At 51.1% G+C, this 14,015-nt stretch overlaps 3 protein-coding genes across 3 annotated transcripts; 2 read left to right on the top strand and 1 right to left on the bottom strand.

Moving 5' to 3' along the window:
* Positions 1 to 327: 327 nt before the first annotated feature.
* BCR38DRAFT_490622 (kinetochore Sim4 complex subunit Fta4) lies at positions 328 to 1,156 on the top strand (the record flags this gene model as incomplete). Its single annotated transcript, XM_040864542.1, has 2 exons — positions 328 to 691; positions 759 to 1,156. 2 exons carry the CDS (start codon positions 328 to 330, stop codon positions 1,154 to 1,156), a joined length of 762 nt encoding a protein of 253 aa, XP_040710039.1.
* A 4,241-nt stretch (positions 1,157 to 5,397) lies between these two features.
* Positions 5,398 to 9,133, bottom strand: BCR38DRAFT_451040 (uncharacterized protein). Its single transcript, XM_040861434.1, has 3 exons — positions 8,595 to 9,133; positions 7,451 to 8,467; positions 5,398 to 7,392 (listed from the first exon to the last, which is right to left on the bottom strand). Exons 1-3 carry the CDS (start codon positions 8,791 to 8,793, stop codon positions 5,534 to 5,536), a joined length of 3,075 nt encoding a protein of 1,024 aa, XP_040710038.1. The 5' UTR covers positions 8,794 to 9,133; the 3' UTR covers positions 5,398 to 5,533.
* Positions 9,134 to 9,689: 556 nt separating this feature from the next.
* Positions 9,690 to 10,528, top strand: BCR38DRAFT_117366 (uncharacterized protein). The gene is made up of 2 exons (XM_040853434.1): positions 9,690 to 10,303; positions 10,361 to 10,528. Exons 1-2 carry the CDS (start codon positions 9,936 to 9,938, stop codon positions 10,416 to 10,418), a joined length of 426 nt encoding a protein of 141 aa, XP_040710037.1. The 5' UTR covers positions 9,690 to 9,935; the 3' UTR covers positions 10,419 to 10,528.
* The last annotated feature ends 3,487 nt before the right edge of the window (positions 10,529 to 14,015 follow it).

The following is a 14,015-nucleotide window of genomic DNA, read 5'->3' as shown; positions in this document are numbered from 1 at the left end:
TCTCTAGTACTACACATTGCATCCAACCCATTTAATGATAAGTACGAAGTACCTTGAACATAACCAACCATTACTCTTTGGAGTATTTTTAGATGAAGAGCCCCCGAGTCTTGGCATTCTCAGCGTAGCAATGCCGCACAGCGGCCCGTCCCGCAGCTACCCCAATCTGGAAATCCATCCTGGCTCCAGAGACGAGACGCGCTTTGCTACGTTGACGCGACCACTCATTCACGCGAACAGGTACATCTCGACGAAGAGACTTGCAGTCCGCCCGTCCCTTCGCAACGACGTGCATCATAGCATGTTCCCAAGTTGCATCCTCAAACTATGGCACCTCCAACAATTTTAACTCACAAATCCGCCTTCCTGACCGCGCAAACGCTACACCTCTCGCAGACCCTGAACCCCTCCCCCGCCTGGCGCGCCTCCAACGATGGATCAGAGCATATGCTTTCCGATAAAGCCGTCGACGAGGCGTTGTACCGCCTGAACCATGCACTTCGCCAGCATGCGCAACGTGTCTATGCTCTGCAGGCAACTCGCAATGTCGCTGAGCAGATCGAGGGGCTGTTTTTGAATACCGAAGACCCGATACCGCGGGACTCCGACGCCGAAGATGATGACGTCAGTGGATATAGACTTGATGGTGGAGACGTGGGAGAAAAGGGTTTGCGCGAGGGCATCGATCTGAGTACGTGCACATAAATCTTGACTCCGGACGTGACGCGACGCACAGCACAAGCTAAACCCCCCACCAGCCACCGACCCCTCCATCGCCGGGCTCCCCCCAACATGGGCAACCCACCGCCCGTCGGAAGCCGAAGCACATCCTGTCGAAGCGAGACGGTACACCGATCTACAAGCCCAATTAATCTCTCTCTCCGGTCGGCGGGCTGCGACAAAAGCTCGTGTTGAGCGCCTGCGCCACATGGACGGGCTCCTCGCGCCGTTCCAGGCGGGTGTGCAGGAGAATCTAGTGACGCGGAATGGCGAGGTGGAGCAGGAACTGGAGCGCATGCGCGTCCTGCTTATAAGGGTTGCCGGACGGGTTGAACAGTTGCCTGGGACTGAGATGATGGAAGGGGAGCCTACAGAGATTGATGACTTGGAGGAAATGGAGAGAACGAAAGTTGCTAGTTTGCTGCACAGGTTTTAATGTTGACATTGGCATGCTTTTGGTTGAGTAGACGGGGTGAATGGCGTGCTCATGAGGGTTCTGGGGACGGTCATGAGATGCTTGATATTGTCGACGTCGAGCTAGAAAAGGATTGGGTGCGAGAGTCCTCATGGTAATGCCCTTGATATGGGACGTATGCTTCACCCAAAAAGGAGAAGAGTGGCCAGTTTCAACTTCATAGTTGCTCTGTCCATCTAACTGCATTGACCCACTTTTGCAACGCACTCCCGTTTGCAAGATTTAACACTACAAGGTGAACGACATCTGATTCATATGTCAGAACACCCTAATTTAAATAATTAAGCTGTAGTTATATTCTTTGTATCTCTCTTCTTCGGCCTAGCTTAAACATTAAAGAGAAACATCGAGTCTCAATTATGGACATAGCTTCACATACTTTATTCGTGTTACACGCAAAGGTGGTCAAAGATTTGTGAGGTTGTAAAAGCATGACATTCTATCTAGTCCTATGGAGCACGAAGGTTGGACTTAGTCCCAAAGGGCTAAGTCACGTGGTAACCTTGGTGGTCTTAGCAAAGCCCACCAAGGTTGCCTAACATTAATTATTATTATTATTATTATTATTAAATACGCCGTAGGCTCGAAGCCCCCGGTACCTCTACTAGTACTCCCGTATGTCAAACCGTGCCCTAATGGCTGGACTAAATACATACGCTGCGTCGTCGGTTCGCCCTATTGGCGACTGCGTTGCGTTCACTACCATACTACGTTGGTTCTCAACCTACCAACAAAGTCCCCCCTGAGAAGATCGATGCTATCTGGGCCTTGAAGCTGTCCGACCCGTCCCTAGCAGCCATCTTACAATAGTCCCACTAACTACTGGTTCTCCTGTTGCCGTTGCGAGGTCTCTGCGAGAGTATAGTGGCCGTGGTGCGATGGCGGCCCGTAATCGTTCCCTCGGTCCTTCCAACAGCCCGCAAAAGAGGATTACGTGTTCTGCCGTCTCAGGGGCATCGCCACAGCGGCATAGCGGCGAGTACACGCCAAAAGCCCCTGTCTTGAATAAGAAGGCTGCTAGTCCTATTTTTTCCGTCCTGATCTGGCACAGCGTAGACGCCTCCAGTCGGTTCAGGCCGAAATACTTGCCCCCTTTCGGTATCTGCATCGAAGGGCCCTCCGGTTCCTCAGCGATAGCGCGTCGCTGGCGATCGTGATGCTCTGCTCCGGTGAGCCATCTCTTCCTCCAGTGGTCGAGGAGGGCAGCCGGGACCTCCTTTTCCTCACTCATCCACTCGGAGCCCCGGGCCTCCTTCTCCATAGTGTACCCTGCCGGTCGGAGTAGCTGCGACGCCTGCTTCCTCTTCGCCGGCCTATCCTGCCGGAGTATATGTGACGCTTTAGCGCTCGCGCTGCGAAGCAGATTTCTCTTCCCGCTAAGTCGTAGCCGTTCTTCAAACTTAGCAGCCCGGGCACTAAGATAGAGGTCTAGTGGCGGGATTGCTGCTTCTGCTTCCAGGTGGCGAACCGGCGTCGCTTTGTGGGCGCCACAGACTACCCGGAGGCACTCGTTCTGCATCCCCATCAGGCTCTTAGCTGGCCCTGCCGGTTCCTCACTTATAGTATGCCACGCAGTCGCCCCGAAGGCGATCGCGCTACGGATAACCACCGTATATAACAGCCTCGCCCGTATAAGATCGCAGCCCCACGACATATTGACTAGCTTTGTCAGGGCTAGCTTTTGAGTTGCCATTTTTGTTTTAACACGCTCAACATGGGCGTGCCACGTCAGTTTGCGGTCGAACCAGACTCCTAGGAACCTCGCTGAGACTACCGGCGACACTGTGGCGTCCCCAAGGCGAATACTTTGCGGCAAGGGCTCTCGGGCCCTAGTAAAGTGCATTAGCTCACTCTTGTCAGGAGCGAACTCCATCCCGTGCCTCACTGCCCACCGCTGACACGTAGCCCATGCGCTCTCCAACCGGCGGCAGGTCGTGTCTGGATCGGTGCCGACGCTTAGCAGGTTCGTGTCGTCCGCGAACCCGACTACTAAAAGTAGTGGATGCTGCTCCGCTAGCTCCTCGTACAGCGTTGAAATGTATAATATAAACAGTATCGGGGATAGCGGTGACCCCTGGGGGACGCCAGCTCGTAGGGGGATTGGCTCTGACTCCTTGCCATCGAACCGGAGGCGTACCGTTCTATCCTCCACGAAGCTGCGTACCCACTCCTGAACCCACTCCGGGTAGCCTTTCCGGGCTAATATGGAAATCAGCCGTCTGTAATTGACCGTATCGAATGCCCCCTTGATGTCTAGCTGTAGCAGCGAGGCGATGCCCCCGCGTCTCCACGCCGTATAGACCACGTCCTCAACTATACGTATTGCCAGTTCGGTGGACCTCCCAGCGCGGTTACCCATTTGGCCGTTTGGTAGTAGGCCGGCCGCCTCAGCTACTTTGGTGATACGCTGGCTCATCGCCGTCTCTATTACCTTCCCTACCGTGCTAAGCAGGGCAATGGGGCGCCAGCCGCCAGGGGTCTGCTTCTGAGCTGTCGTTTTATTAGGCTTAGGGATAACAACCACCCTCGCTGAGCGGAAGCGCTCCGGGTAGTACCCCAGCCTAAAGCTAGCTGTTGCCAGATCCGCTAGGATCTCCCATAGGGGTTCACCGCAGGCCTTTAGCAGGCCAGTGGGGATCAGGTCGTCGCCGGGAGCCTTCCGAGCAGCCGTTCCTTTGATGATAGACTCGATATCCATTGTGGTCACCTCCCTAGGGACGTTCAGCTCTGGTCTCGTCTGTAATAGGCCGCGATCGAGGTCCGATAGATCTATACACGGGTCTGGGAAGAACCTCTCAGCTAGTAATTTTGCCTTCTCATCATGTGTACGTGCCGTAAGCGTGTCGCCGGCGTCCCTCCGGAGATCTGGCAAGCCGTGGGCCTCAGGGGGGGCCCAGCTCCGTAGCCTAGCCCACCTCTGCAGTGCCCACAGGCTTTTGTGATCCTTCGCCGTCCCCTCGAGCTTCTCGTGCCAGCTACGCGTCTGCGCTTCGCTGATTTCGAGCCGTTGTTTTTGGCCGGCTCTTGTATATTCGTCCCAGTTGGTCTGCGACCTTGCCTGAAGGTAGTCCCGCCGTCGTCTCTTCGTCTCAGCGCAAGCCTTGCTAACCTGCGGGCACCACCACGGGACCCCAGCGCCTCGGCCAACGGTGCGTCTCGGGATCGCCACGTCGGCGATCTCTTGGAGGTTCCGGGTAACCCAGTCAACAGCCTGGTCCAACTCCGTTATCGTCTCAACCGGCAAATAATTCATAAATCTCTGGCTTGATTCGGCTACGATGAGCCACTTATCCGCCATCGCCCAGTTCCACCCTTCGACACTGCGGCGGCCCTCCTTGACTGCTTCCCCGTTGATATTACCCTAATCACTTGCGCTCTGTGGTCTGAGCCCTCTAGGCCCGGGTCCCCATCGTAATCAATCCTAGCCCCTTTCGTCACCCAGGCTAGGTCGATAGTTGAGTCTCGTTGTTTGTGCCTTTGCCGTGTGATTTCCCCGAACGGCGTAACGAGCTCTAATCGCCAGCGTCGCGCAAACTTCACTACGTTGTCGCTGCCCCGTGACGACCGTAACATTAATTAATAACAGAGGTACGTATAGAAAATATACTTAGGTAACTAAGTAACTCAAGGTAGTTAGGAATAGAGTCGTTAAGTTAGTATACCTTACTAATAGTTTAGATTGATACTTAGATTAATTATTAAATAGTCTGGACAAGACTACAGCTGAAGTATGATTTACTGAGTGGTCGTTGAGGGGGTTGTTGTGTTGACGATACAATCTCGATTGCACAAGGCGTCAATGCGGTTAGGCGTGTGGCCGTCCTCTAAGTCAGATGTACTGACTACTATTTATATGCTGTATGCAGTTGGTCAATGCTGCGGTATCAGGGGAAATGAATAACGTACTCGGGCGGTATGGGATGAGTCGAGGAATAGGATTTTCGAGCACACCAAGTAAGGTATCGCAATCATGGACTATTGAGCGTCCGTCGAAAAGAAATTGTATCTTGGTGCGTCAGAATGCTTTATCCCTTGCGCTGCCACTTTCATCGTCTCGTTTGGCACTGAAAGTGACCATGCGAGACTGGCTGAAGACAATTCTGCCCTCATCGCCTGCTCCAGATCACCATTGTATCGATCGTTCAGCACTGCTGGAAGAGACCCATTTCAGGACAACATACAATGCTTGTGACTAAGAGAAGTGGTCATCATTCTTCATAATCCTGTTCCAATAGCAAGCCTACTCCCCGCAATTTCAAGACCATCATTCTAGGTATTCCATTTCAATCTGTTTGGTAGTTCAACTACTATACGTAATTCCCACCCAGGACAGGAATTTCACGTGCCTCCAGGTCCCTCATTAGAAGGTACAATGCTCTTTTTCCTGCGCTCGTGATCGCCGACCAGTGTAGCATCCTTGGATGAGTCATCAACATCCAGTCCCTTTTCCATTTCACCTTCTTTCGCTCCATCTCCCTCCTTGTCCTGCGTATCCAGGTCGCCATCATCTTCCTCCAACCTCTGTTCATCTCCATCGTCGTCTTCATTGCCCTTATCTGCCGACGTCTCGTCTTTCTTCAAATAGAGATTCGGTCTTATCACCCTCAGCTTCACAATCTCCTGATCTCTGTCCGCGTCCATCATCTTGTAGTAGACCCGCAAACCGACCGTCACAACCGCGTTCCATGGGTTGCGCTCAAATTCATCTTCCTCCTCGGGAACAACCATTTGCTGCGGCTGATGCGGGGGCATGGGCGATTGGGCGGCACGGCGGTCGAGTTCAATTTCCAGCTCGCGATCAGATATGTCCGAGACAGACGATATGTCCGTTTCCTCATCAGAGGTTTCTTCGTCAGTTTCGTCGGAAATCTCCTCGCAAGGGTCAGCCGGTGAAGAATCCTTGGCTGTGTTTTTATCTGCTTTTTTGTCGGCGAAGGTCTTATCGTCCGTGGAATCCTTTTCTACAAGGGTCTTGAAATCTGAAAGTTTTCTGGTGTTGTTATCAGAAGATTCTTCCTCGGGGGATGTTTCACCGGGAGACACCGCGGACAATATGTCATCCTTTGTATCTTTCGGCTGCTGGTATTGCTTGGCAACAATTGCCACGGTAGATGGCTCTGCCTTGGTGGAAGATGGCTGTTCATCAGAGCTATGAATAGGTTGACTGTGGGTTGCTGATGTCTCGGAACAAGACTTTCCAGAGTCGGTCGAAGGCGTCTTGACACTCAAATCAGCACTCAAGTATGACTCCCTCTTCGAATCGTCAAGGTCGGGCTCAGGGGTTTGGCATGGAGTTTGGATCTGAACGTGTTTCTTTACGGGGTCGACGGCTTTGCTTGATCCAGTAGAGCCATCTTCCTTGTCTTTCCTTACTGCTTCTGAAGTTGAATTTTTCTTTGCCTTTTCTCTGGATACCTTAGCCTTGGCTCTCTCTGCCTTCTCTGCCTTTTTTAGCTGAGCCTTGGCCTTTGCTTTTGCCTTTTTCTCTCTTCGTTTTTGTTGGTCCTTGACATCCAGGTAGTGATTCCTATGCCTGGCCTCCATCAACTTCTTCTTCAGAGCCCGCTTTTCCCTTTCCTTCTTATGCTTCTCGGCGTCCTTGCGGGCCTTCTTTTCTTCTGGGGTCTCAACCACCTTACCCTTGCTGTGGGCGAGGTCATACGACATGCCCACGGCGACAAGCTTGTCGCGACGATCCCGCGCGTGGTTGCGTATCACCTCTTCTATCGGCAGTATGTCCATGTCGCGGGTGGCGTTGATTTTCAGCAAGACCAGGTATTCGCCGGCCTCGAGCTCCAGCTCGACATTGACGCTGCGGTTCTGACAGTAGGGGCTGATGCTGCGGACGACGTAATCCTCTCGTCCCGCCTTGTGCAGTCGGAAATTGATTTCAAATCGATACTGACCTTCGAGACCACGGTAGTATCGGTCGTCAAGCTGTGACAGAACGAGAACCACAGGACCGGTTCGACAGATGGAAAAGGCAAATTGCGTATCATGATAGTCGAGGGTCCATGGAACTGTCAGATTTGTCCAAAGGGAGGTCACCTTCCAATCGGGGCCAAAGAGACGAGTGCGATCGAATGCCTGGTACTTCTTGAGCAGGTCGTCGTATGAGATCCAGAAGTTACCGTCGTCACCAAAGCGGTGGTCAAGTTTGGTCAACCATTCGGCCGTCCATTCTTTGGATCCATCGCCTGGGCACGATTAGCTCACCTCGGGAAACATGCATCCCTTAGTAATTCAGACACTTACTCCACGGGCCGCGCCATTCTCCTTTTCCCCAAGGGTTCTTCAACAAGACAAGGCGATGTCCGTCAATCTCCACCGCTCGCATGACCGAGTAGGCATGGAGCTCAATGATGCCTTTGCGCTCACCCCAACCAATTCCCCACATGCCGGTGGAGCAACCGAACAGGAACTCATCGTTGACCTTCATGAGTTCTTCCTTCCAGAAGTACTCTTTGTCGAGGATATCGGTCGTGTACAGCTCTGACGTGACCCCCCCGGTGAGGTCTTCAATGCCCTCACCCGTAAAGCCACCCTCAATGGCGGCGTAGTCGGCGTGGGCTTTGGCATAGGCCTTTTCCAGCAATGGCAACCAAGTCTCGTCGGTGTGTTCGCACTGAGAGAAATACAAGGCACCAGATCCACTTTGATATGCCTTGCGGTATTGCTCCTCAGAATTGACACGTTCGCGGTCTTCCCACAATACACGCTCCAGGAAGCTGTCATCAAAGTCAGGCTTGGTTAGGAACAGCTTGTCGTCTATGACCTCGGAGATCCATTCGCCGTCTCGATGGAAAACGAAGCCATATACACCTACTTGCTCGTTACGCGCCACACAACATCGCTCAATCAAGCTAGGCTTGTTGCTGAGCGTGCACAACGCCGCCAGTAGCCAACAGTCTCCATCCCTGCCTTGCCGTACATCATTTGCAGTAGGGCCGTCGATGTAAAACTGGGGTTTATCGAATATGTCGGCCACACGCTTGACACTCTTGGGTCGAAACTTGGACTCAGATGGGTCCTTGACGTTGCAGAGCGACTCGAGTGTGTCTCGGCGGTCCCATTTCAAGTCAATCTCAAGGTCAAAGTGCTGGTCACGATACTTCTGGTTCACTCGTTTGCATTCCTTAACAATCTTTGCTACCTTGAGCTTACACACGGCGGCGGCTTCCTCATATGATGCTTGAGTGGTGGTTCCGACGGCTTTGCTGGTGCGCTTGGCTGCTCTATCGACATATTCGTTGTGCGGGATGACAGTGGTCGCTGTGGAGTGGGGAGATCAGGTCAGTTTTCTGTCGCACGAAAGGCCACAGTAACATAAATTGGCGTGTCTATGTTATTGGGTCGATTATGGCTTCGTCCTTAGGATGGGATCCGTGCTCTTTCTTACCTTTGCCAGGAGCTTTGGTGGTGAACTTGCCCCAGAAGTCGTCAATGGCCTGCTGGGGAGTTCTCTGTTTATTCTTCTTAGGCATATTGGGTAGAACTATTGGCAACTCAACATTGACTGTTTGACCACCGTCGAGGGTACGGTCGTCGCGATATAGGTACGCAGTCTCTGAGGGGGGTGGGGGGAATATTAAAGACATGGCGAGCGAGAGTTCGATATGAAATTCGCTACAGTAGGTGATCTAATTTGATGGATAACAGGATGGAAGGCGCAACTGCAACAGATATGTAAGCAGAATATGAGGGATAGAAGCTACTCCCAGGCTGTGGTGCAGGACATTTGAAGCCGAGGCCCGATCAACTTTGGGTGAGGCTGTTTCTGAGGAAGGCAGCAGGAACTAACGAAGGAAGTGCGACCCAACCCCGGAGCGGGTTGAGATGCTTAAGTAGAGAAGTAGGGACGATGAGGTAGGTAGGGCTATCATGATGGCCCCCACCTCCGCCATAATACCGATCCATGCCAGCTGACTTACCTATCGGGGAGGCAGGCACTGCATAGACTCACGTGGTTCCAAATCGGCGAGTTAGCCAGATGGGCTGACAAATTGGCAGCGGGGCAACATTGAATGACCTATTAAGCCTCAGCGCGTTGAGTTGCCTGTGCAAGTACGCGCAAGACTGCATGAGGGAATCATACTTAATAGGTCTGAGGTATGGAAGAAGGCAGCGTCGTGAATGTGGGGCCCTGGCGCCAAAGAGTCTTTGTGGCAGGGCGCAAAGGTGCAACGGAGAATTTGACAACCGGGTCGTCGCTTGAGCATTCACTGTTGCGCCTTGACTTACAATCATCGAACAATTTTTATTAATCAGGTACTGGCTGAATGACAGATTCAAGCCTATCAGATGCTGTGTGAATCTTTTATTTTTACCGGCATGGTTGCAGCTTCGTCTCGATGAGGCTTTCTCACCGCATAACACCTTATGAGATGAGCTCAGCAGCTTGCCTTTGTGAGTTGAGACAATCAATTAAGGGCAGCATACCCGAGTCGAATCATAGCCGATGCCAACATTCATTAGCGCTCTTTGGCATATTATGTCGTCGATGCAACAGTATACACGTGCAACCGCCCGTAGGACTGGTCGCAGCGGGAAAGAGCCTCAGGTTCCCCTCAATGACGACATGACCCGGGCGAGTGGTCAATGATGGCTGGCGATCATCCACCAAACTTTTCCAAGCGCAAAACTCCTTTCCTACCTGTATGCACTTCCTGTATCAGTCGACTACCAAAATTCAGTAAATCGGTCATTACGAGAATTGTACAAATCCGTACAGCAGCACACCATGGATCCATCAAACCCTTCTCAACCTCCCAAATCTGCAGCTTACGTAATCGAAGGCAATGCAGTTACCTCCACAAATACAGAGCACGAAGCAGCACAACACCACTCGCACGGCAATGCTGTTGATGAGCGCGTGCCGCCTAAGCAGTCGTCTAGTCCCGAGGATGCAACGGCGAGTAGTCTCGCGCGGGGGATCCACGGCGCCCCGCCCGGCGAGGAGCAGCACGGCCGAACCGAGGCACAGAGTATGACTCGTGAGTTGGACGGCGAGCAGATGCGCGCACCGGGCGAGGGCGATGTTGCCGGCGCGGTGGAGCGGAAATCGGGCGCTAGTGGGTCGCAGCCAGACTTGGCGGGCGGTCTTGAGAGGTGCGTTTTGATGTTTCCAAAATTTAAAATAGGTCGGCACTGACTGAAAATAGGAAGAAAGCCGAACAGGCGGAGAAGAGGGAGGCTGTCAAGGATGCCAGGGAGCATGGTCTAGTGTTGGATGGCGGTGATCCGAGGGCTGGCGTTAACACATGAAAGTGGCTCAAAAGTCATTCACCGTCATCTAATCGTGTTGGAGTAATGAGAAAATGATGCGCCAGTCAACATGCACGAGATTCGAATTTTATGGATAGAAGTTGAACTTCTTTACACGTCCATTACTTGTTCAGTGTCGAATTAGGATGATTTCATTGGCGGTTTAGTATACCTGGCCATGGCTAATATAACGAGACTCAATCGACATCCTCTATCTCGATCAACCAGGCCGAGGATCTCAGCCACTACCTATAGAACAGTGCGTTTTGCCGACGATCATCTCCGGTCTTCACCTGCCCAAAGTTACATCGAGAGAAATCAGGGCGAGGAATGCGACGGGGGGCACCGTATGTGGCGAACTTCAGGCACGGAATCTAGCTTCTTCACCATTGAAATATTATTAAATAGGAAGATAATCGTGGGTCAGTCTCGTGATGATGAACGGATGACCGGTTGTTCTATAACAAAAAGGGGTAATTAGCCCATGGCCGTATCGAGTTATTCTTGGACGATCGATCCGCTATCTATCAGCATGCCCAAAGGCGAAGAAGAACGGCCTACAGTTTGCCGGGAAGTTGACGATTTGCTCCCGGACGCTACGAAATTTTCAGTACGGTAACAACGAGACGCCCTCATCATAAAGCCAAGTCTAACTCGAGGTGGCCGTCGGGGTATAAGACCCCGATCAAGGGTCGGACCAACTTCACCAACCTCACCATCCCCCCTTGGTTAGTTGGTGATCAAATTAGTAAGTAAAACGCTAGTGATTTTAACCAACCAGTGATCCTGGCGAGGTTAGGTGAGGGTAGTGAATTTTTAGTTAGATTTACTGCCAAGATATGAAGCTATCGCTAACCTCACCGGTGCGGTCACCCGGGAACATGCTAGCGGAGTTAGCTATAGCCTCGTCCGGTTCATCCAACCAGTTATTTCCATAGCTCTCCCAGCCGCCAGGGCCCTAAGCAGAGTATATAGCTAGTTTATCAAGCCTATTCTGTACTAACTTCGTAGTGTTTAGAACATACCTATAATACCGGCGTCAAGGTTTAGCCGCTATGAAGTGCCTACTCTACCGGCAGATGAAAATAACCGCTCACATTCATATCCTTCTGGATATTATAGCCATAGGCCCACGCCCATGATGAGACGGCCTTACCGAGTTCGGAAAAATTGAAGCCACGGAAACACTGGAAAACGTGCTCTTAAGCCTCCGGAAGTACCAGCCGAGGCCTAGCGAGACGGCGATGCCACCGGAGCCGGCTTTCTAGGGGCAATCAGACCCTTCATAGTATAAGACAGCGGCTTAAGAGGTAGAGTTTAAAGTACCAGACATTTTGCAGAGATTTGAGAGCTAAGAAGTCTTACAGGAGGTCTTACAGCACCTTCAAATTGCCTAAACATACGGCTGGCAGGGACCCCCAGTACTGTTAAAATAGCTATTTGAGCCTTAGCAACCATAAATCAACCAGGTTGCCTGAGAATGGTGATGTCATTAGCGTAAATACACGCCAACCCTAGCTCACCAGGTTAGCATGGTGTGGCTGTTCTGACCCTTGACCCCAATAGCCTAGCAGACCGATGACTTCAATTTTTTTAGTATATGACTCGCTTATGAACCAAATTGTATATGAGAATTTTATAGTTTATAATATATTAATTATCTTATACTAATTGAGCTGTATATTGTCGGAAACCAATTACTAGGGGCTGTATTAGTACTACGAGGGTGCGTGAGGGACCCGTCCCAAGTTAGCCCCGAGGGATCCCTAAATACTGCAACGCGTGCCTGCCTGCCTCGTACCCCTCCACACCTGAGGCCACAACTTCCCACATATACTGAAGTATTTGAATCTACTATTATGTTTAAAAAAGTACGTGTTTGGCTACAGATGTTGATGGGGCCAGACTTTTTGACATTGATATGATATAAGCTAGGGCTCAGTGTGAGAAGCCCATAACCAATGTGTATTTCCTCTCGTGCTGAACACCTCTGAAAACCAAATTCTTATTTTAGCCCTATTCCATGATTCAATACTATTCGCCAACGTAGTTCGAGAAAAGCATTTCAAAAGATATGAGGTTCTTCAGATCAACCCGATATCCAGAGCACCCGAAGGTACGATACGTGGCCCTCTTCTCCAGTCCAAGTCAATCAAATATGTAATTGATTCCAATGTCAATAGATATTATGAAGCTGTGTTTCACGTCCTGTTCCACCTACATGACAGATAATAGTGATCGTACTAATTGCTAGATACCCTGTGTGGCTCCTTGCATTGACTCCATCTTCTCCTTAACCTGCTTATCCAAATCTTTCTCGGCGTTGTCCATATTCTACGTCTGGCGTTCTCGGGATTTCCAACTGCACTGTCACATCTTACACCGGACCTGAATTGATCTTGGCGAAGAGCTCCTGCAGCTCAGTATATTCCCCCGTATTGTACCTCATATTACTCTCGTTCTTCTCTAGGGGCAGACCGCGCTCCCACCGGTCGCGATAGTTATGATGGTAGGCCATTACATGATTATAATTGAAGCGTTGCCAGATTTTCTTTTCCAAAATAAATGGCAAGGGGTTCGAAGTATCATTGCCTGGTTCGGCAGTGAGAAATGACAGGTGGTTTCTGGCTGGTGGTCAAGTGATCGGCAAATCCGCATGCTCTGGCCGTGTCTCCCAGGATGTAAGTACACTTCATTGCACTAGCTTAGAGATGTCAGTGATTTGCAGTTCATCTGATAACACGTCTCGCCTCGGTCAAAGAGCATGACGCCAACAAATATGCGATCTTCAGCCTAATGACCAGCGGCGTCCGCTAAGTCGAATGATTACTGGTTATAATCCAAGTATTCTCCACGGAAGAACAGGCGTTGGTTTAGGTGTAAACGGGTCTATTATGTGCCATTTGCCGGGCAGAAACTCATGCCGCTCCGCTGGCGCTTCTCAGGAGATGAAACAGTCTATTTCTCCCTAGTGAACTATATCATCGAGTTGGTACAGAGCAACTGCGACCCGATGAACGGCTACTGCTGTCATCTCGATAAGACGCATATCACATTGGCGGTTTCTAATTTCAGCATCATGAAATGGTTGTTAGCAACTGAGGACGGGTAATTTTTAATTTCGCGGGTACCAGGAACAGTTTGACCTGCTTACAGATGTCTCAAACTGCACTATGGAAGGGTAAAAGGCGACTCTGAATGCCCTTGCTCTATCAAGAGCGCCCTTGCAGAGTTCCACGTGTTGACCAGTGGGATAGCCACGTTGCAGATTGCCTACCTGGGCTTGTCTTGCGAAGGAATTGAGAATTTGACAGGAAGTGGCTGAGCCATCGCAAACTCCGTTATTTCAGTCGACAGAGCTTTCGGCACTACCCGAGTGAAGGCACTGTGATGATCCAGATTGAGGTGATCAATCGTCGACTTCGGCCCTGGTCCACGTGGTTTAAATGGTCCAGCTATTATTCTATGATGAAATCTTTTCGAAGTGAAAGTGTGGTGGTCATTTTTGGTCGCCTTCTTCGTTGGAAGCAAAGTGCTGTGTAAATTGAATCCCCTT

This window comes from Pseudomassariella vexata, assembly GCF_002105095.1.
Source record: "Pseudomassariella vexata strain CBS 129021 chromosome Unknown BCR38scaffold_23, whole genome shotgun sequence".
In the NCBI taxonomy this organism is placed as follows: domain Eukaryota; kingdom Fungi; phylum Ascomycota; class Sordariomycetes; order Amphisphaeriales; family Pseudomassariaceae; genus Pseudomassariella; species Pseudomassariella vexata.
This window is presented reverse-complemented; position numbering and strand designations above follow the sequence as displayed.